At 41.2% G+C, this 22,562-nt stretch overlaps 1 protein-coding gene and 1 long non-coding RNA gene across 2 annotated transcripts; one reads left to right on the forward strand and one right to left on the reverse strand.

Moving 5' to 3' along the window:
- Window positions 1–10,195: 10,195 nt before the first annotated feature.
- LOC145551780 (uncharacterized) lies at window positions 10,196–12,311 on the reverse strand. Its single transcript, XR_014087701.1, has 3 exons — window positions 10,802–12,311; window positions 10,592–10,694; window positions 10,196–10,503 (listed from the first exon to the last, which is right to left on the reverse strand). It is a non-coding gene; the product is annotated as an uncharacterized LOC145551780 (long non-coding RNA).
- Window positions 12,312–12,416: 105 nt separating this feature from the next.
- On the forward strand, window positions 12,417–15,140 carry LOC108166277 (DNA transposase THAP9). Its single transcript, XM_017304621.2, has 4 exons — window positions 12,417–12,591; window positions 12,701–12,854; window positions 12,953–13,499; window positions 13,650–15,140. Exons 1-4 carry the CDS (start codon window positions 12,417–12,419, stop codon window positions 13,932–13,934), a joined length of 1,161 nt encoding a protein of 386 aa, XP_017160110.2. The 3' UTR covers window positions 13,935–15,140.
- Window positions 15,141–22,562: the final 7,422 nt, after the last annotated feature.

Here is a 22,562-nt window from a genome sequence, read left to right on the forward strand (position 1 = left end):
AGTGGAAAACGGGGAAACCTCTAAAATATGCAGGGCAGTATGCCTGGAAGACCAGGGTTGGGAAACTCTTAACTTACTGAGTTCAAGTGAACAATTCCATCGTTCACTTTAGCCCGTGCCCTGATGGTTTGTTTTGATAATTGACTAGCAGGCAAGCCACTGGAAAAAGTTCATTAATGGTTCCAACAATAGATAAAGGCATAACTAACTCAAAGTGTTTGTTTTGTTAAACTCTTCTGATTACCTGCTCAATGTGCATTCACAGATGTGCAATTTTCTGTCTGGAGGACATTTTGAGCTAGCATGGTTTTTGTTTTTCTGAGAAAAGGTGGACAGTACACCTTGCACTTCACACAGAGATGAGGAAGCCTTTGTCTACCACTATGACAGTAGTGGTAGACAAAGGCTAGCCAACCCTGACCTCATAAAGAGTTGTTTTGTCATTTATTGACCCTTGTGTAGCCCTGGGGTTTGGAGAACCATAAGAAGTGGGGGTTTATGTCTTCCGATATGTAACTGGGGTTAAGAATGGGTAATGGAGTTACATAAATGTATATTTTGGTGATTTACCTATTGTAAAGTACGGAGAGGGATGATTTCCTGTGTCCGAGAGTAACTGAGATTTACGAGGTGCAGTGAAGTGTACGGGGGGGAAGAGAGACGAGAGGATTCTGGGAAGGAGAGGAGAACGAGAGCGGAAGGAGAGAGGGGAAGAAAAAAAAAAGGAAAGAGGGATTGGAATCTTACGAAAAAGAATTTGTGTAAAACATAGTTGGTGAGTTAGAAATAAGATTATAAGTATAGTTCACAATTGAGTAATGGGAAGCGAGGACTGTTACTAATTAGAGGACACTACAGCGGAGCCCGTTTTTGGGTAACGCAGCAAGATGGCGGGGACGTTTCCCTGAAGATAAAGAAAGCTACAGGAATCCTGCGTGGAGACGCTATAGGAAAAGAGAAAAAAAAAGAAAGTGGACTCGCGAAGCAGCGGTGACGGTGAGGACGTCGGCGGAGCGAGCCGGTTTCTGGGGTCCACCCGGTTCCAACAAGAGGAACAGTAACAAGGATTTTGCGTTCGTGTCAGCGAACTCGAACATCAACAGGCCTGCAACGGAAGCGTCAACGGGTATTGGACTGTATGTGTGAGAGTGGGCCCTGTGTGCGGAGATGTGTAAAGTTATATGCTGAAATGTGAAGTTGGTGTAAGTTTAAGAACTGTTAATGTTTGTAAATATATATAAGGGGTTATAGAGACTGATGTGTGTTAAATTCCTACCAACGTTCAGGGTAGATAGAAGAAGCCAGGTTTGTGTGTTGAAGATAAATAAGAAAAAACAACTTTGTGCGTGGATGTCTGGATTATTTTACTGGGAAGGTAAAAGAATGACAACAGTAGCGGAGTAACGGCTACTCATATGAGGTAAACCTGCGTGGTATCTACCTGAAAATCACGAACCCAAGTAGCCACCCCACAAGTGAGTTAAAGTTCTGCCCCTGAGAACAGGTGATGGAGCAGTGGGGTGCTACATAAATAAAATGGAGGCACCGCTGGGATCTATTTGATTTTATTTGCATTGAAACAGTATTATATCCAGACAACCAGTTACTAGAAAAAAAAGTAAGTAATTTTCTGTACATGATAAAAAAACATTCTAAGGTCAGTCTGACTTTGGTAAAGTCTAAAGACTAACGGATGGTTTCAAAAGTTGTTTCATATTTGTGGATAAGCACAGCAGAAGACCAGTTTTCCTTAGTAATTTTTTGTCGTGTTTTATTTTGGTGAAAAAAAGAGGATGGCTCAGTTACTATATTGGTGTAAGGGAGAGGGGATTAATCCATTACATGCAGTTTTGGTTAAAGATATCCCTGAAGACACCGAAGTTAGTGTGATAGAAGACACTTTACAGACTATCAAAGCTCTTGGACGTGTTAGAGTTAGAGGTAGAATGTTTGATCCTGTGTCTCAAAGCCTGACAGTTCTTTGTGAGTGCAGGGAAACAGTAAATGCTAAAGCCATTCCTGCTGAGGTAATACCAGAAGGTAGTGATTCTCCTTGGGAAATCATTGGGCCATCAGGGGTGGAGGAAGAGAGTACAGCTCAAAGGGAAACAGATTCTCCACAAACACCAGAGTTAGAAATGAGCCAAAATTCACTTTTCCAAGCATCTAGTCCAGAGGCTATAATCAGAGCAGTCGGTGATGTCTTGCGGCTCACTTCAAGACCCACTAGTGACAATGGCAGCTACAGACGACTTCGAACCTTTTCCGGCGTGCTTCCCACACCTCCAGGGGAAGAGCCCTTGGAAAACTGGCTGGAGCAAGCTAAACTGATGATTGAGGAGTCAGACAAGCCGGACAGAGAAAAGAAGATGAGGATAATGGAGAGTGTAAAAGGTCCAGCCATGGAGATCCTTCAAGCTGTGAGATTTAACAACCCTGATGCAACGCCCGCAGAGTATCTAAATGTTATTGAAAACACCTTTGGCACAATAGAGACTGGTGAAGAGCTCTACTTTGCCTTCAGAATGATGTGCCAACACCCAGCTGAGAAGCTATCAGAGTTTCTCAGGAGAATGGAAAGAGTTCTAAATAAAGTGGTCCAGAGAGGGGGTCTGCCTCCCTCATCCAAAGACAAGGCACGTATTGAGCAACTCATCAAAGGTGCCACACGATCTGACATGATGATGTTAAGTCTCAGGCTACGAGAGAGGAGGAGTTCTCCACCTAAATTTCTGGAGCTTCTGAATGAGATCCGCATTGAGGAGGAATATGAGGCGTCACGCCGTCGATTAAATCCCCCTAAGTCTGTGCATGTCAAAAGTACTGCAGCAGCAGCTATGGACTCAAAAGATCTGGCCGTGGAGGTTGAACAGCTGAGGTCACAGGTTAGTGAACTCAAAGCGTTGTCCCTGTCGCAGCATTCACATCCTCCTGAACCACTATCTGCAGCAGAAATAAGCAGCTCGGAAGGGGATGGGAACCTTCAAGCCCTCAAGAAAGAGGTTGTAAAGCTGAGAAAACAAGTTTCAGTAATGTCAGTCCAGTCAGCTGCAAGACCAAAAGACCATCCAACTTCCTCAGATCCTTCTCCAAGTCATGAGACGCTGAAAGCAGCTATGCACCGAGAACCCTGTGACATCTTTTGCTATCGTTGTGGCGAAGATGGGCACATTTCTACTAAATGTATGTCACCAGAAAACTATCCAAAAGTCATACAAAAGTTGATTCAAGCACAAAGGAGGGGTAAATCAGGTCAAAGATTTACCAGCCCTCATTCTGAGTGGAAAAATGCTAATGTGAAGAAGAGCGCTGTGAGTCTGCAGGCCAGTAACCTGCCCAAAGGACTAGTAGGACCACCCGCTACTGCTCATGTTAAAATAAATGGAACACCATGCACTGCTCTCTTGGACAGTGGCTCTCAGGTCACAATCATTTTTGACAGCTGGTATGTCGAACACTTATCACATGTTCCTCTACATCCAGTGTCAGGTTTAGCCATCTGGGGTTTAAGTGAGTCTGAGAGCAGTTATCCATATAAAGGCTACATTCAAGTAGACTTGGAATTTTCTGAGAAGAAATCACACAAAGGGAAATCAGTTCCTATTCTTGCTTTAGTATGCCCAGACCCCCGATGCTCAGACACCATTCCAGTTCTGATTGGCACCAATGTTAGCAAAGTATGGTCCCTCCCTAGAAACCGTAAAGCAGTCAGTTCAGACACCATTTATGCTACACGAGTTGGTGTAACAGAGCGAGAACTCGCAGATCCTGTAGATCTGAACTATAAAGAGACAAAGCACAGCAATGTTACAGTGGCTGATGTTAAATGGGTAGGCCCAGGGCCACTAATGATCCCCGCTGGTGGTGAGCATATAGCCATCTGTAAAGTCATTGAAAAGAAGAGAGTGGGAGATAGCATTCTCATCTCTGAGCGTGCAGCTTCACATGCACTCCCACCAAGTTTGTTTGTGCAGCCCACAGTTTTATTCTCCAAGATGTTGGATAAAGACAAGTTTTTGGTGTTCATGCGCAATGAGTCTATGAAAGAAACTGCCATACCCATCGGCACAGTAGTAGCTCATCTTCATGTAGCTGACACCGTGACTGAGATTCTAAGCACCAAGACACAGAATCCTAAAAAACTTGATCCATCTCAATTCAATTTTGAAGACTCCTCTATCCCGACTGAGTGGAAAGAGAGACTGAGGGAAAAACTCTCTGAACGATCCCATGTGTTCTCAGCAGAGGAGTGGGACGTGGGGTTAGCATCTGGAGTAGAACACCACATAAGGCTAACTGACAACACCCCGTTCAGAGAGCGGTCCCGGCGTATAGCGCCTGCTGATGTAGAGGACCTCCGTCGTCATCTCCAGGGCTTATAGCAGCTGGGATAATCAAAGAATCCAGAAGTCCTTATGCCTCACCTATTGTGCTGGCACGAAAGAAAAATGGACACATTCGCATGTGTGTCGATTATCGTACACTGAACCGCAGGACCATTCCCGATCAGTACACGGTGCCCCGCATCGATGACGCTCTGGACTGCTTGTCTGGAAGTAAATGGTTCTCAGTGTTGGATTTAAGGAGCGGATATTACCAGATTCCGATGGCTGAGGAGGATAAAGAAAAAACCGCCTTCATTTGTCCTTTGGGATTTTTCCAGTTCGAAAGAATGCCTCAGGGAATAACTGGTGCTCCCTCAACATTCCAGCGGCTCATGGAAAAAGCCGTTGGGGACATGCACATGCTGGAGGTTATCGTATATCTTGATGACCTAATTGTTTTCGGGAGAACTTTGGAGGAGCATGAGCAGAGGCTCCTCAAAGTCATTGACCGCTTAGGCGAAATTGGACTGAAATTGTCACTTGATAAATGCCAGTTTTGCAGACCCCAAGTGACATATGTTGGACACGTAGTGTCTGAACGAGGCATTGCTACAAATCCAAGCAAAGTGGAGGCTGTTGCCCACTGGAAGGAACCCACTGATCTTCCATCACTCCAGTCCTTTCTAGGATTCTGTGGATATTACAGACGTTTCATCAAAAACTATTCAATTATCATTAGACCACTAACCGAACTGTGTAAGGGATATCCACCAACTCAAAAGAAGTGGAAATCTGCAAAGTCTCCTGAGAAAACTTACTATAAAGTCAGTGAACCTTTTGGAGAAAGATGGGATGGGAGCTGCGCAGAAGCTTTCCAACAGATCCTGAAATGCCTCACCCAAGCGCCAGTGTTGGCGTTCGCTGACCCGTCGAAGCCCTATGTGCTGCACATAGATGCTAGTTTCAATGGCTTGGGGGCGGTGCTAAACCAAGAGCATCCTGAAGGACTGAGGCCAGTCGCTTTTGCCAGCAGAAAGCTCAGTTCTTCGGAAAAGAACTATCCAGTGCATCAGCTAGAGTTTCTGGCACTCAAGTGGGCTGTGGTGGATAAATTCCACGATTACCTGTATGGTGCAGAGTTTGTTGTAAGGACAGATAATAACCCCCTTACATATATACTCACCACCGCCAAACTGAACGCCACAGGTCATCGCTGGCTCGCAGCTCTTTCCACCTATAACTTCACTCTGCAGTATCGGCCAGGCTCTAGCAATATTGATGCAGACGCATTGTCGCGAAACCCTGTTCCTGATGACAGAGATGAGTTCAGGAGTTTAACACCTGACAATGTTAGAGCACTCTGCAAGCAGGTATCTAGAGATCAGTCTGCTGAACCAGTTAGCTGTGCAGAATCTCTATGTGTCCCTCCCACTGCCATGCCAGAATGCTATGTGTTTCCAACTCGACTAGAGCTTGGTTGTTTGACCCAGATCAGCAGAGCAGATCTGATTAAGGCACAAGACCATGACCCATTGATTTCACTGGTCAAGAAATCCTTAAGTGGAGGACCAGCATTCTCATCTGAGAAGTGTACTGTCCCTGGGGCCATCTGCCTGCAAAGAGAGGCGAGTAAGCTTGTGCTGGTGGATGGATTGCTCCATAGAAAGATTAATAAACCACCTAGTACAGAAGTACTGCAGCTGGTTCTACCCAGAGAACATGTTCCCATGGTGCTCAAGTCCCTCCACGATGAATCAGGTCATCTTGGAGTGGAAAAGACGCTTGAGCTGATTCGCAACAGATTCTACTGGCCTAAGATGGGGTCAGAAGTGGAGCAGTATGTGAAAACCTGTGGTAGATGCATTACCCGTAAAGCTTTGCCACAGCGAGCAGCTCCTTTAAATCAGATCACCAGCCGGGGACCACTAGATCTGGTCTGCATTGACTTTCTTTCTCTCGAGCCTGACTCGAAAGGATATGCAAATGTCCTGGTTGTGACTGATCACTTTACAAGGTACGCTCAGGCGTTTCCGGCTAAAGACCAACAAGCATTCACAGTGGCCAAGATTCTGTGTGAACGTTTCTTTGTTCACTATGGACTTCCTGCACGGATACATTCCGATCAGGGACGGGATTTCGAAAGCAAGCTCATCCAGGATTTACTGAGAGTGTTGGGGGTCCGAAAGTCCAGAACATCTCCATACCATCCTCAGGGAGATCCTCAACCAGAGAGATTTAACCGAACATTGTTGTCCATGCTCGGGACTCTGGATCCTGCTCAGAAACAGAGATGGAGTCAGAACATCAGCCAGTTGGTGCATGCCTATAATTGCACCCAGAACGAGGCAACCGGATATTCGCCCTATCTACTAATGTTCGGAAGGGAGGCTCGTCTTCCTGTGGACATCTGCTTCGGAGTATCAGATGAGACAGGGAAAGGCCCAACTTACCACCAATATGTATCCAAGCTGCGGAAAGATCTGGAACAAGCTTACCACCTCGCTGCAAAAGCTGCTGACAAAAATCACCAACGAAACAAGAAGGCACATGACAAACATGTGAAAGAGCAGATCCTAGAAGAGGGAGACCGTGTACTTCTGAGGAACTTTGGTGTCACCGGTAAGCACAAGTTGAAAGAGAGATGGAGGACAGTGCCATACATTGTGTTGGAAAGAATGCCTAACTTGCCAGTCTACAAGGTGAAACCAGAAAGAGGACTTGGGGTTGAGAAGACGGTGCATCGCAACCACCTATTACCCATTGGTCATCTTGTCCGATTTCCAGCTGAGGCTGAGACAGAACAAGTGCGGAAACCTGTCACTAGGAGCCAACAGAGACGGTCTGAGTCTGCCAAGCCTGTTGCTCAAGAAGATGTTGCACTCTCTTCAGATTCTGAGTATGAGGAGGTGAACACGGCAGTCCCTCTACAAGTCAACCTGAGAGAACTTTTGAGACAAACAGAGAGGAGAGCTAAAGAACCCTCTACAGTCACAAGTGAAGTTCAGATTACGTTGCCCCACAAGACTATTGATGATGCTGGATTAAGTCCCAATTCACCTAACAATCAAGACTCACTGCTCTGCTCTGATCTAGATTTAGAAGGGGAAGAGAGGGAAAGTGATGAGGGAGAGCATGTCATTACAGAACGCTCTAAGCGAGTGAGGAAACCAGTCATAAGATTAAGCTATGATGAACTGGGACAGCCATCAGACCACCCAGTAAGTGTTATTAGTTGTGGAGTACTTCTTGGAAGTGGAACCGTTAAGGTACCAAGACACCCTTCTTGTTCTACTGTATGGTGTCACTCTATGGCACTATGTCCTAACTGTGTTATTTCTAGCTTGCCCCAGTTCCCTACTTTTATTTGGGTTGTGTAACTTTGATGTTTGATGGGGACATCAAACCAGTTTAAAGAAGGGGAGAGTGTAGCCCTGGGGTTTGGAGAACCACAAGAAGTGGGGGTTTATGTCTTCCGATATGTAACTGGGGTTAAGAATGGGTAATGGAGTTACATAAATGTATATTTTGGTGATTTACCTATTGTAAAGTACGGAGAGGGATGATTTCCTGTGTCCGAGAGTAACTGAGATTTACGAGGTGCAGTGAAGTGTACGGGGGGGAAGAGAGACGAGAGGATTCTGGGAAGGAGAGGAGAACGAGAGCGGAAGGAGAGAGGGGAAGAAAAAAAAAGGAAAGAGGGATTGGAATCTTACGAAAAAGAATTTGTGTAAAACATAGTTGGTGAGTTAGAAATAAGATTATAAGTATAGTTCACAATTGAGTAATGGGAAGCGAGGACTGTTACTAATTAGAGGACACTACAGCGGAGCCCGTTTTTGGGTAACGCAGCAAGATGGCGGGGACGTTTCCCTGAAGATAAAGAAAGCTACAGGAATCCTGCGTGGAGACGCTATAGGAAAAGAGAAAAAAAAAGAAAGTGGACTCGCGAAGCAGCGGTGACGGTGAGGACGTCGGCGGAGCGAGCCGGTTTCTGGGGTCCACCCGGTTCCAACAAGAGGAACAGTAACAAGGATTTTGCGTTCGTGTCAGCGAACTCGAACATCAACAGGCCTGCAACGGAAGCGTCAACGGGTATTGGACTGTATGTGTGAGAGTGGGCCCTGTGTGCGGAGATGTGTAAAGTTATATGCTGAAATGTGAAGTTGGTGTAAGTTTAAGAACTGTTAATGTTTGTAAATATATATAAGGGGTTATAGAGACTGATGTGTGTTAAATTCCTACCAACGTTCAGGGTAGATAGAAGAAGCCAGGTTTGTGTGTTGAAGATAAATAAGAAAAAACAACTTTGTGCGTGGATGTCTGGATTATTTTACTGGGAAGGTAAAAGAATGACAACAGTAGCGGAGTAACGGCTACTCATATGAGGTAAACCTGCGTGGTATCTACCTGAAAATCACGAACCCAAGTAGCCACCCCACAAGTGAGTTAAAGTTCTGCCCCTGAGAACAGGTGATGGAGCAGTGGGGTGCTACACTTGAGAGTGAAGAAACGAAGATCTCCTCAACATGGGGAGCCGTTCCCTTGGGATCTTTCATGAGACTTATATTTGGAGGAGAGGAGAACCAGGAGTTTTGCATCTGAGCTAAGTACAATCTTCTATTACCTGAGTACGAGGAACATCTTTGAAATCATCAAAGATGTGAGCTTGGATGTTCTGTGCATCCAAGCTGCTAGTCCTGGAGTACTGGAAGCTCAATGAAAGCCTGTTTCCCTGCTCTTACCCATGTTCCATGCAAATATCTCAGTGCACCCAGCAGTAGTGCACAGTTATGGGTGCTATCACTCATGTCATAGATGAAAAGAGAAACTGCATAGCTTGAGAAAAGACTATTTTTGTCTAAAATAATCTTCCTTTCACACTGGACTTATAGATTGGACCTAAATATGACTGTCAGCCTTTCAGCATTGATTTTAAGGACAGACTCTGTTGTCACTGAGGACTTGAGCGCATGCCAAAATGCTGTGCAGGTTATTTGGCGTTTTTTACCTGTTAGGACGTCACTTGCTCTGTTACACAATTTTTGTTGCAAAAAAGCACATATGTTCTGACAAGGGGAAAAAAATACATTTTTAGTAATTTTGATGTCCACAGAGCAGAATTTGTAGAGATTTGAGTTGATCATTAAGATTGTATAACCAAGTACTGTTTTTGTTTTGTTATTTTTTAAATCCTCCCCACCCCCAAGTATTATTAGAATTTTTCTGTTATACAAACAATAAATATAAAAAACCAAAGCATACCTTGCAATCCCTCCCCCCATTCCAAAAACCTAGAGCTCACTCTGTCCATACAAAAACAATTAAGTTTACATGCTGCTGAGTTTGGATGTAGGAAGGGTAACTGAAGTCTTCAAGCTTCCCTTTTGCTATAAGCCAGTTTTTCCATTGCTTTCTGTGTTTTCCAGCTCAGATTTCCGAACTGTTTTGTGTTTGTCTTGTAAAAATCACAAACTCACAAATGTATTTCTCTTTGTAGGCCCTTTAAAGCCATCTGGAAAATGTGCAATAAGCAGAGTTCACTGTCTATTTGCACATTCAGGGTTTCCCCCAGTGCACTATAAGCCTCCCAAGTAAAAGTATTTAATTACTTTTAGTATACTTTAGTATACTCAACGTACTTTTTTGGAACAACTTAAAGTTGTACTTAGTATACTTTAAGTATACTTTTTTATGTAGTATTCAAGAGAAATATTCCAAATTGAGTGTACTAATTCTATCATAGAATACTAAATATTAAAATATACTTTTAATATATTTTTTAATTTTTGTAATATACTACTAATATATTAGTAATGTATTTGAATTACACTTAATTTTTATTTTTGATTTACTGCTATTGCTAATAAAGTACAATTTTAATTACTCGTAAGTCTTTTGTACATGACATGCATAACTACACTACAGTACTTACATTGTTCTAGGCTACAATTACATGGAAAGATTAATTACACAAGATGCCCAAGGTAATTCAAATATTTTGTTTTATTACCGACATTTTAAAATTGTCCAATTTTACTCAACTTTATGAATTTTACATAAATTATCAGTTTACACATCAAAAGTGAACACAATGAACATGAAATTTTAAGTGTGACAATAAAACATGAAAGTGAAAATCAATGGCAGAACATTCCCGTTCACTGCACCATACAGAAACCTACAAAAAAGAATAGAGCAATTAAACAAAGAAGGCATTTGTATTTTAAAGAAGGCAGACAAATGGCAAATAAAAAAATAATACTTACAATTTTAAGACGTTTTGTACTCGCTGTGTATGTGACATCAGAACTAATGATGATTGGGACCAGATGCCTGGGGTGGAAAAACATTTCTGGGTTTCTTCTTTGCCTGTTTATGTTAGAAGTAGAAAAAATAGTCAGCAATGTCATAGAATCAGTTGATGTTGGCATTAACTATGAAGCTGTTTTAAATGTGGACTTAAGGAGACAAACTACCTTAAAATCTTCCATCCATGATCTGAACACACTGATCCTTGCAGAGCGGTGAGGGGGGCTGGTGGTGCCCATCTCCAGCAGCCATCAGATGAGAGGCAGGGTTCACCCTGGACAGGTCACCAGTCCATCACAGGGCCCTGAAAGCCAACAACAAATAAAATGTATGAAAGAGAAATGTTAGATTAACAAGGGGACAAATTCTGTTCAGTTACCTTTAAAGCAAATCATGTTTATTAAGCACTTGGTGTTGGTAACACACCAATTTTTGTTGTTGAAAATGTAGCTAGCTCCTACGGTGGCCGACAGGTGCAAATGCGTAGACATAATATAAGAATAGACCCCGCATTGGCTGCTCCGGTGCAGGAAATACGGCGGCCATCTTGGAGCGGTAGACCCTCGCACTTTGCTGAACCAAAACAGCAGAAGATGCCTCAGTTCTGCTCGGCTTTTTTGTGTTTAAATCTAAGAACTGTTGATGCCGGGGACCGGGAGATAACTTTTCACAAGTAAGAATGACATATTATTGTTAGTATGTTGTGAATGTAATATTACTGTACTGTATTTATGCCCACCAGCGAAATGACAGCAAATGTTAGCTATCGATCTTCAGCCGGAGATTTGATGACAGGAATATGTTTCAAACAGGCCTACTCACAATTTCAGTAGCTTTGGTTAATTATCGTTATCAACAAATCTTAATCAAATTTTTAGTTTTATGTCCTTTTAAATATGAAGATCAAAAATAGCGAGTATAACGTTTTTCTGAATGCTCAGCTAGCTTCCGAAGGCAACAAGGCTTCTTAGTTTCAACCGTTGTCTTTTTATTTTTGCTTTCTTATAACAGTTATGTGCAGATCAGCCAGTACAAAATAACTTCAACTCACTAAATAACAGTATATGAATAATAAAACATGGACCTCATTCGGACAATGTTTTTGTGTACACACTCCCAGATATCACGTTGTTGTTTTAAAGGTTTCCAAAGGATAAAGAGATGAGGAAGAGGTGAGAAATAGCTTTGAGGAGGGATGGATTCACTGCAAGTGATTCATCTGTACTATGCAGTGAGCATTTCAAAATGGAGGATTTTGACAAAACTGGTCAGATTGAGAGCTGATGCGATACCATCAATTTTCAGCTTCCCAGTTCACCTTCAAAGAGTAGGTGCATTATTATAAGTTCATTAGCATTCATAAATGTATATAATATTCGTCTTAAGGGATGGTGAGATATGTGTTTATGCAGTATATACTGTAAAGTCCATATTCATAAGGTTTTTACATTTAAGGTTCAAAACTACAGGACTACAATAACCTCCACAAAAGCTCGAACTGGTGTGTCTGTGGCCTCTCAAGATGACCCAGAAACTTGTAGTTCAGACCTGCAACCTCAGTCTAATGATGAGTATTTTTTCTATTGTAAACCTCATATCATAATGGTCAAGATCATATTAAAATCTAAATTGTTATCTAACACTCATGTTGAATGTTCTCACAAATAAAACCAACACACAGTTGAAGACATATACAGTGCTGCTGTTGTCTGAAAGAAAGTGTACCATAGTGGTGTCTAAGTGATATGTGATATCCATCCTTCTGTCTATAGGATCATTGCTATGCCTTGCCAGCTTCTCTTACCGTTGGCAAGAGTGGAATATCTGGAGCGGGACAAGAAAAACACCATGGCCAGAGAGAAGAGGGCAAAGACCACAGTAAAGTCACTTTTGGGGGAATTGAGTGAAAAAAATCTCATTAATGAAGAACTTAAAGAACGGCTTGAATTCTACTCTGGTAATTCAAAATTAATTCCACAAAATTTATGTACATTTTCTTGTATTTGTTTTTTCCTCCTGAGCTATATCAGAAGGAGAGTTTATATTTTTTCCTCTTAAATTGTCAGATCTACAACTAGAGTTTATGGAGAAAAAGGGCCATGAATACTCCAACGAATATAGAGAGTTTTCCCTCACACTTCATCTCCATGGCCCAAAGGCATACAAATACCTTAGAGAGAAGCGAAGATTTCCCCTCCCACATCCGCACACATTACAAAGGTAGTCTTAACATTGCCCAAATGATTTTTTTATTTTATTTAACCTTTTAATATTGCAAACATGTTAAATATTGATGCTCCTCCTCCAACTTTTTACAGGTGGTTGTGTTCAGTAGATGACAGGCCTGGCTTGAACAAGATGATGCTGGATATGCTGGAGAGAAGATGCCAGGAAGACCATGCTAAATATGGATTTGTTTCACTCATTTTGGATGCAATGGCAATCAGAAAACATGTGCAATATAATCCACATACACAGTCACTGTCTGGCTTCGTGGACCTGGGGGATGGAAACAATGAGACTGAGGTTGCTACTGAGGTTCTCGTGTTTATGGTGGTTGGCTTCCAAGGGCATTGGAAGGCTCCCATTGCGTACTACCTCACAGTGTCTCTGTCACCAGACACACAAAAGGTACTTGTCAGTCATGCTTTAGAGGAGCTGCATGCTCGAGGAATTCGGGTGCTATGTATAACAATGGATGGGCATGCTACCAACATCAGCATGTGTAACCAACTTGGGTGTGAACTGAAGGGAAACCCACAAGAGCCCCTGAAAACCAGTTTCCCACATCCAGTTTCTGGAGAGAGAGTATTTGTAATGAGGGATCCATGCCACATGCTGAAGTTGACACGTAATATGTTGCAGGTGATTGATGATTGTGGTATACCTAATTCTGCAAGTTATTTATTTGTATCTGTTCATGTTCATAGATTTGATTGGATTTAATGGTCAACTTATACTTAATATAAGTTGACTTATACTTATTTAAGTTGTGACTCAATTCTTACTCTGCAGGCATATAGCCCAATAGCAACAACCACTGGACATATCAACTGGAGGTACATAAATCATCTCAATGATGTGCAGAAACAACATGGACTACACGCTGCCAATAAAATTTCAGACAAGCATGTGTACTTTGAGAACCACAAGATGAGAGTGTCCCTGGCTGCACAAACACTGAGTCGCTCCGTGTCAGTGGCCCTCCGCACTATGAGAGATCTTGGGTACTCTCCGTTTAAAGATTGTGAGGCAACAGCAGCATTTATTGAGGTAATGCAATTGGTTAATAGAGAATGAAAGTATATATTTTATTAATCCATTATAAAATGAATTAACATTCTGGTAAAATAAGACTGTTATTACTTATCAAATAATTATCTGTATATTTAGAACAGAATTCAGTGAATGCAAAGTATTGAATTCACCTATCGGATACCTAACAAAACCCTGCAAGTTTGGCATTTCAAATAATGATTTAGATGTCGCAGTTTCTTACAGATGATTGACAGACTGTTCGATACAATGAATGCATGCAATCCTCGTGCTAAAGGATTCAAAGCTTCCATGGGATCTTGGAATTGGATGGAAAGAAAAGCATTTCTTTCTAATTCTAATTCTATTCTTTATTATATTTTGCCACTGACACAGTGAAAACAATTTGCCTCAACACAAACAAAAATGCAGCAAAAAATACATTAGGGAAAAAGTACAAATGGAATGACATTGAAATGGAAGATCTGTACAATTTTTTTGGTCTACTGATATATATGTCTTTAGTTTCACTGCCCAGTATTCAGGACTATTGGAAGCAAAACAATATTTTGTCTGTGCCCCTTCCATGCAAAGTGATGTCCAGAGACAGATTCAGAACAATATTTTGGAACATTCACCTTAGTGATCCTGAGGAAGATGAACAGAATGATAAAACAAAAGGAACCCCTGGACATGACAAGCTTTTTAGAATCAGGCCTCTGTACGATGACATCCTCTGTGCCTGTCAGGCTTATTTCCACCCAAGAAGAGAGCTGTCTGTGGATGAAAGAATGGTGGGAACTAAAGCAAAAACAGGGATCACGCAGTACTTGAAGGACAAACCGACAAAGTGGGGAGTGAAAATTTTTGTATTGGCAGAATCAGCCAGTGGTTACACCATTGCATTCAAGATTTACACTGGCAAAACACAAACTCAAAGTGAGCATGGCCTGGCCTATGATGTTGTCAAGGATCTTGTTCAGACATCTTTCCTCGGTACAGGATACCATATTTATATGGACAATTTTTATTCTAGTCCAAAACTTTTTATGGACTTAGCAAGAATGAAGTTTGGAGCGTGTGGAACATACAGGGAGAACAGAAAGGGATGTCCCAGAGGGAGGGGAAATGCTCTGACCAAGAAAAGCAAAAGAGGATCTGTAAGGTGGATCAGAGAAGGACCCCTCGTTTTTGTGAAATGGATGGACACTCGTGAGGTCTCTGTGTGCTCCACCATCCATCCTGCTTTTTCTGGAGATACAATAGACAGTAAAGGCTGCAGATGGGAGCTGGTCTGTGAGAAAGATTCCCTGTCCAACACCAATTGTGGCCTATAACAAAAATATGGGTGGAGTTGATCTTTCAGACCAGTTGATCCAGTACTACTCCACAAAGAGAAAAACAAGCCGCTGGTACAGGACTTTGCTGCTCCATTTTCTGGACATTGCAACAACAAATGCCTTCATCTTGCACCGTGAGATGAGCAGCACAAAGCAAGAACAGGCCATGACGCACAAAGACTTCATGGTGGAGCTCATGTCTCAGCTTTGTGGCATGAGCAAGGAAGGCATTTTTCAGAGCAGGAGAGCAGACCATGTTCCTGTGGCAATTTCCACAGTCACAGATTCTGCCCAAAAAGCCACCAAAGGCAGACTGAAATGCAAGCACTGCTTGCAGTACAAAAAACGGTACGACACTCCATGGAAGTGTCAGGCATGCGATGTGCCCCTCTGTGTTGTGGTGGACAGAAATTGTTTTCTGGAGTGGCACAAATAATTTTTATTGTCTTATGTTACATCTTATCCTTTGTAAATAATTGTACAAATATAGATAAATAATTGCCATGACTTCAATTTATTTGGAAAAGTTTTATATTTTTTGGAATCTTGTTTTGATGTGTTTGTGCACAAATGAATGAATTACCTACATTTTGTTGATGATAATCTTCTAAACATGAGTTGTTTCCTGTATTTGTACATATTGATTTTGAAATATAGAGTATACTTTAGAATTCTAAACCATAAAACATAATTGTTATACATATTTGTGGGTTTCACAGTGACAAAATAAAAACTTTTTCTAGTCGAATTTTCTTTTTTTGTGTTATTTTAGGCCCAAAATGCAATGTCAGTATGTCCAAATGACAAAAATATGTGTAAATTGACAAAGTTCAGGTTGTCCTGAAAAAAATGATAGCACATAAAGCAATATTAATGGTTTTTATTAAGAAATATAAAGGTAAAATCAAAAATTAGTCAAAAACGGCCATTTAGAACACTGACTCCCAAGACGTCTGATATCACAACTATCTGTTGACGTGCCTCTTTTTTCTGTTCTCAGTTCCCGCGTTACTTTTTTTTTTTTTTTTTTACTTTTTTCGCGCCGTTACTTGCGTCACTGTCCTTCGTTTATCTGCAACAAAATGTGAACTCTTATCAGTTGAATACGTGAGCTGGAGTGATGGGATCTGTTATATTCTTTGTGTTGAGAGAGCTCCGTCTCACTGTGGAACGGAGCGGGTTTTACAATTTCGCTAACTGAAACAAATATGGTTTACATATTTAAGCATAACTCCGGTTTTACTTGGCCTATTAACACAATTTAAAAACTGTTGTGTAGTTTAACATGTGCACTTTAAACACCAGTAGAAAGTGAGACTGGGGGAGGCGGAGTCTTGCTGCTACGACGCGCCAAATCAGACATGTAAAAAAGACGCGGATACGCGTCAATTGTCTCCGAAGGGTTAATTCTTTAAAGAGTTATTGTAGATGATGATGGCTGATGCCAGGGAAGATCTTTTGTAGCAGTCTGTATTACAGTGAATCTGAAGAAGCCTCTGACTGTAGGCACTCTGCCTTCCCAAGACAGTCTCATGAAGAGGATGACCAGGGTTTTCCATTATTTTCTTGATTCTATGAAAAATCCTTTTTTGTATAAAAATTTTCAGAGGTTCCACAGGCTTCTTTATCAGGCTGTTGAGCCTTTTTAGGTCCCTGGTTCTGATGCTGCTGCTGCCCCAACAGAAGAGAAGAGATGACACTCTCAACAACATCTGCAGGGATCTGCAGCATCTTCCTCAAGAAGTCCAGTCTGCTCTGTCCCTTCTTTAGACGGCTTCATTGTTATGTCTCCAGTCCAGTCTGTTACATTTGACATATATTTGCAATATTGTTTAAAAAAAGACTCAAAATGACTTGATTTCAAGTTTCAGATTTGGGCCTTGACTTGACATTTGCCTGTCTTGACTTGGGACTTGAGGATAAAGACTTGCAGATACTTGCAGAACATTGTCCTACCTTTGCTGAGAACTGAGCTGTTGGTGTCTTTCTGCTGCTGCTCTGTGGAGTCGGAGTTGAGCCACTGTGTCTCACTGTGGTTCTCCAGCTTGAGAGGGTCATAAACGCCGCACAGAGCTACCCACTGCCTCCAGAGAGAATGGAGGCAGCGGCTCCTAACTAGCTATTTATTTATTCTTAACATCCCAGTTCGTCTGTGTTTCTTTGAGAGTTTCTATTTTTTTATTTCTTTGTGCTTTATTTGTGTACAATGACATTAAAAGGAATTCTAATTCTAATTTCCAAATTCTGTCAAATCTGATTTCTAAAATTAAATCTTTGATTAGATTACAGTAGTCATTTTTTTAAAAAAGATCAGCATTAAAATTCGAATAAGTGTTTGTCTTGTTTTTATTTATCTTTGATTTTAGTTTAAGATGAATAGAGCACTTGATATTAATGCCTCTGAAATAAAATCATCAATCTCAGGTGTCAATAGCCATAGATAAATTCCAGATTTTTAAGCACCATGAGAATTGCCTGACATTGTTCTTCAAATATTGATCAATGAGTGGCTGTCACAAAAATCAAGCAGAACTTTATTATGAGGGTTTTTGGTAGATTTAGATCAGTGTTTCTCAACCTTTTTTGGGCCAGCGCCCCCTGCCGTCCTCTGAACGCCCCCTGGGGGGCGGTACCGCCCACGTTGAGAACCGCTACTTTAGATCGACGTTTGTCCAGCCAATCATCAGATGCCATAATGACGTTCCCTCCAACCAAAACAAAATTAGTATTGTAAATGTTTTTGTACTCTGTAACATCAGATATGTCAGACAATAAAAGTTTATTTTAAGAGACATTATTGTAAACATAAACATTAACCAGAATAATATGACATTCTTCACAGTTCAGAAACGCAGCCAACCAATGACCAAACTCATCATACAACTGATTTCATACGCCTGATTTCACAGGCGTTGAAGAAGCTGCAGATCTGCTAGGGCAGTGGTTCTTAACCTTTTTTGAGGTACCGAACCCGCCACTAGAGGCAGTAGCAACCCCGAAAAGATGCGACTAAGGAGCAGATTTAGACTATGGAATTTGGTAAAAACCATAGACATTAATATTATAGTATTAATGTCTATGGTAAAAACTGTGAGTTTTGCTGAAGTAATTAAAGACACCAGTTCAAATCCATGCTGAGAGTGGAACTCCTTCAATCAGTGCTCCTCCGCAGCACTGATTGGCTAAGCAATGTAACGTGATCCTTTGCAGCAAATGATGGCAAAGCGGGGCGTCATCACGACTTTACACAAGTGTGTCTTTACCTCCGCGGCAGAGGCTCCGCCGAACCCCTGAGACCGACTCATCGAACCCCTGGGATTCGATCGAACCCAGGTTAAGAACCACTGTGCTAGAGCCGTGGCTGAATAGAACTGTCTCCCCCCTGATTAGTCCAGAAGCTGATGTCTGAAGTTCAGGAGTGAGTTTCTCATAGGAAAACAGTTAGATTTTTGTCCTAACCCCTAACCCTAACCCTTTGCAAAAAAGAAAAATGGCTTTTCGTTTTGCTCTTACGATTTTAAAGTTGTTATCCAACTGGAGCCAGCACATTAACAACTTAGTCCTGATTAACATCCACCATGGTTGTTTCTTGCCGCTTCAGGAAGGAGGATAGTGATGTTTGTTGAGTATGAATTATGTTCAGACAGGAAGAACGCGACCTGGCTGTACAGACTTGGGTCAAGTTTGAAAACATCTGGCACATATCAGATTTAGACCTGGGTCACATTCAAAAAAATACAATCTGTGTTGTTCAGACTTTTATGAAAAATTCTGATTCAGGTCACATTAAGGTAAAAATTTGGATTTGGGTCACTTCAGACTGCAATGTGAACTGTGATCATAGCCATAGCTATTTTATTCTGCTATAAAGTCAGAAAACACAAAGTGTGCCTGGAAAACACGCTTCTTTAAACATGAAAATTAATGTCCAACACATTGAGCAGCTTTCAGATTGTTATCTAAACTCAGAAAGACATTTAAAAAGTCAGCAGGAAGGAAATTCAGGATAATTAGAAATTTTCTTACATTTCAAGCTTCAAAAATTAAGTTACTCATCTCAAGCAACATCAACAACCAATCGGCCTCAGAAGATGATAAAGAACCAAGCGATTAAAATTTTGGACTGAAATCCTGTTAGATTTCTTCACTGTCATGTTTTGTGACTTTTCTCATCTGAAGCAGGACGTTTTTGTCTCAGACACCCTGACTGGGTTCAGCTGGAGGACACACACCTCCTTCTTCACACACGCATTCTCCGTGTCATCCAACAGAGGGTACTGTTTAGTTTCAACAGCAGGGTGATAATGTTCAGAGATTAAAATGCAGACTAACTCTTCCTCCTCTTCCTGCTGCTGGTGTCACATTCTCTACATGTCCTTATGAATCATCTTGAACCCCCTCCCCTCCTCCCCCCCTCAAAATACTGAAGCTCAGTCATCATGACCTCCTTCAGCTTATCCAAACCCCATCTGAAGAATGTCACTTTTATTTCTTCAGCCTTGAGCTACACACTCTAAATGTAGCCAATTTGCATTGAGAGCGCAGTTTGCTGCTGTTGCTGCAACTCGGTGTTACATCTCACCTTGTAAGGAAAAACCCACAGGCAAAGCCAGTGTGTCTCACTCCTCACAACAGAAAAATATGAGATCCTCTTTCTTCTCCCATGCTGCCACGCTAAGACTGCAGAAATACACCACTCCGTCAAAAACAATCAATCAGAGGGTCTTAATGCTGTCAAGACCCATGTGAGATCCATAGGGAAGTGAGGGGCCAATGTGAGTCTCCTGGCCTGATAATGGCTCTGAATGGTCTTGTTCATAATGGTTATGAGCTTTTAGAGGCAATTTGAACTTCCTTATTGCTGAAAAGTGCTTAGTGATTCTGGAGAATAGGCCCAAAATGACCTGAGTGAAGTTGGCCCCCCACCTTCTTCAAATCAGACAAAATTGGTGTCAAACGTTTGTGCTACGTTTGTGCAGCAAAAATTTTTGTTTGTGCTGCTATCATTTTAAAGATATAAAGAAATGTTTCTAGAGGTCATCCAAGGTCAACCCCCCCCCCCCCACCTTCTTCAAACCAGAGAAAATGGGTGTCAATCAACTCGGCTACGTTTGTGCTGGTTTGTGCAGCAAAAATTTTCGTTTGTGCTGCTTTGGCTTTGAAGATATTAATGAAAAGGTAAAGGTCAAAAGGTCAACCAGCCCCCCCACCTTCTTCAAACCAGACAAAATGGGTGTCAATCAACTCGGCTACGTTTGTGCTGGTTTGTGGAGCAAAAATTTTCGTTTGTGCTGCTTTGGCTTTGAAGATATTAATGAAAAAGTAAAGGTCAAAAGGTCAGGTGATCCAAGGTGAACCAGCCCTCCACCTTCTTCAAATCAGACAAAATGGGTGTCAATCAACTCGGCTAGATATTAGTGAAAAGGTAAAGGTCAGCATAGCCAGTGATGACTGCAGATAAACTGTTTTCCTAGAACAGTACATTGTTTTTCTGCCTTGAGACAATCTCCTGGCTCTGAACGGTTGTTGAGGGGTGCATTTCTGCAGTTGGAGGAGAAGCCAGATTATTGTTGTTATTTTTTGCACAGATGAGATGTATTATACTGTACTAAAATAGCTACAGTTTTGGAAAATGTTTAAAAGTAAATTTCTTTTATGAGCCTTGCATACTGCAGATCCAAGTGGACAAACCTACCTTGATGCACTGCTATGAAGTATTAAAAAGAAGTGTTGATGATTGCTCTTGATCATAACATTGAGCTCAAAATGGGTGAGTAGATGCAAAGCACATGTTTGGTTTTATTCTTATTTTTTTGTTTTTCAATTGTACAGTTCGTCTAATAGCACCCTCTAGTGATCAGAAGCTAAAATACAGGTCACCGAGATAGCTTTGGGAGGTGTTGTACCCACAGACATAATATAAGAGTAGACCCCGCATTGGCTGCTCCGGTGCAGGAAATACGGCGGCCATCTTGGAGAGGTCGTCTTCCTACTTTGCTCAACCAAAACAACAGAAGATGCCTCAGCACTGAGGGATATTGTTGTTCTGATCGATGGACTATTGATGTGAGGCTCCACAGACAACATTTCACGAGTAAGATGGACATATTATTGTATATATTTTGTGATTATAATATTACTTTACTGTATTTATGTCCACCAGCGAGATACCAGCTAATATTAGCTACAGTGCACGAAGCTGAAGTTGGTTCCGATTTCTAGCTTCCAATAGCTAAAGGGCGATTCCACTTAATTTTTCACTACCTTCCGCATCATTAATCGGCTGTAGTTCAAAATCTACTATACCTAGACACTTCAAACCTGGACAAGATTATTCTGCTCTAATAGCAGAATATTTAAAACCATGTTTGGGATTTGTGAAACCTTTTTCTGATTTGTGAAAAATCAAGAAAGTTAGATTTTCAACACTTGTTTTGGATCATGAGCACTTCTTTAAAACTTATCATTTTGCTGTTAAATTAACTTTTAGCAGTTAATTTCCTCTCCTGTAATTCAATCTTCATATAGATTTGTTATTGCATTCGTTTCATCTCCAGTACCTTCCGTAAGGGGAGCATGAAGTGGGTGATTACTTAAAACAACTGAATGTTTTCTTTATTGTGGTATTGCCTTTTTTAAAATCTATATCCAGCTACGAAAGTAGTAGTGCATAAGTACTCTTTTTGTTTTGCATATGCTTTATCCCCCAGTTGTTTGTGGTACTTCGCTGCTTTATCTGAGCCAGCATCTGTGAGAAGGTGTCTCCAGGTTAAAGGAACTGCTTGCACTCATTTTTGCTCCATGCTTGCATGTTTACTATAAGGGTTTGCTGTAAGTGAAGGACAGATGAAAATTATGTTCACTGTGGATCAATTCTGAACAAAAATGTAACGTTGCATGCAAAAAACTGGTTAAATAATCTCAACTTTTGATGTAATTTTATGTGTTTAATTGACTTTTCCAAGTTGGAAGTTTGACATTTGTTATTTTTTAAGCAAGGACATTTCATAACAATAGTGAATAGCCTGTTTTCAATTTTGGTTTCATTCTGGTCAAAATCTAAAGCCAGGTAAATTCAAATAATCCACTCCAGGATTGTAGTTTTCAGTATCATTTCTAGTGTGATCCAGATGCCAAAAATGTTTTGAAAATCTAACTTTCTTGATTTTTCACAAATCAGAAAAACGTTTCACAAATCCCAAACATGGTTTTCAATATCCATCTTGAAGAGGAGAATAATCTAATCCAGATTTGAAGTGTCTATGAGTTGTATTTTTTTTAATTAGAAAAGTTTTAGTAATGAAAGAGGTGCCAAAATTGGTGAAAATCGAAT

This window comes from Poecilia reticulata, chromosome 5 (genome assembly GCF_904066995.2).
Source record: "Poecilia reticulata chromosome 5, P_reticulata-male-v2, whole genome shotgun sequence".
NCBI classification, from domain to species: domain Eukaryota; kingdom Metazoa; phylum Chordata; class Actinopteri; order Cyprinodontiformes; family Poeciliidae; genus Poecilia; species Poecilia reticulata.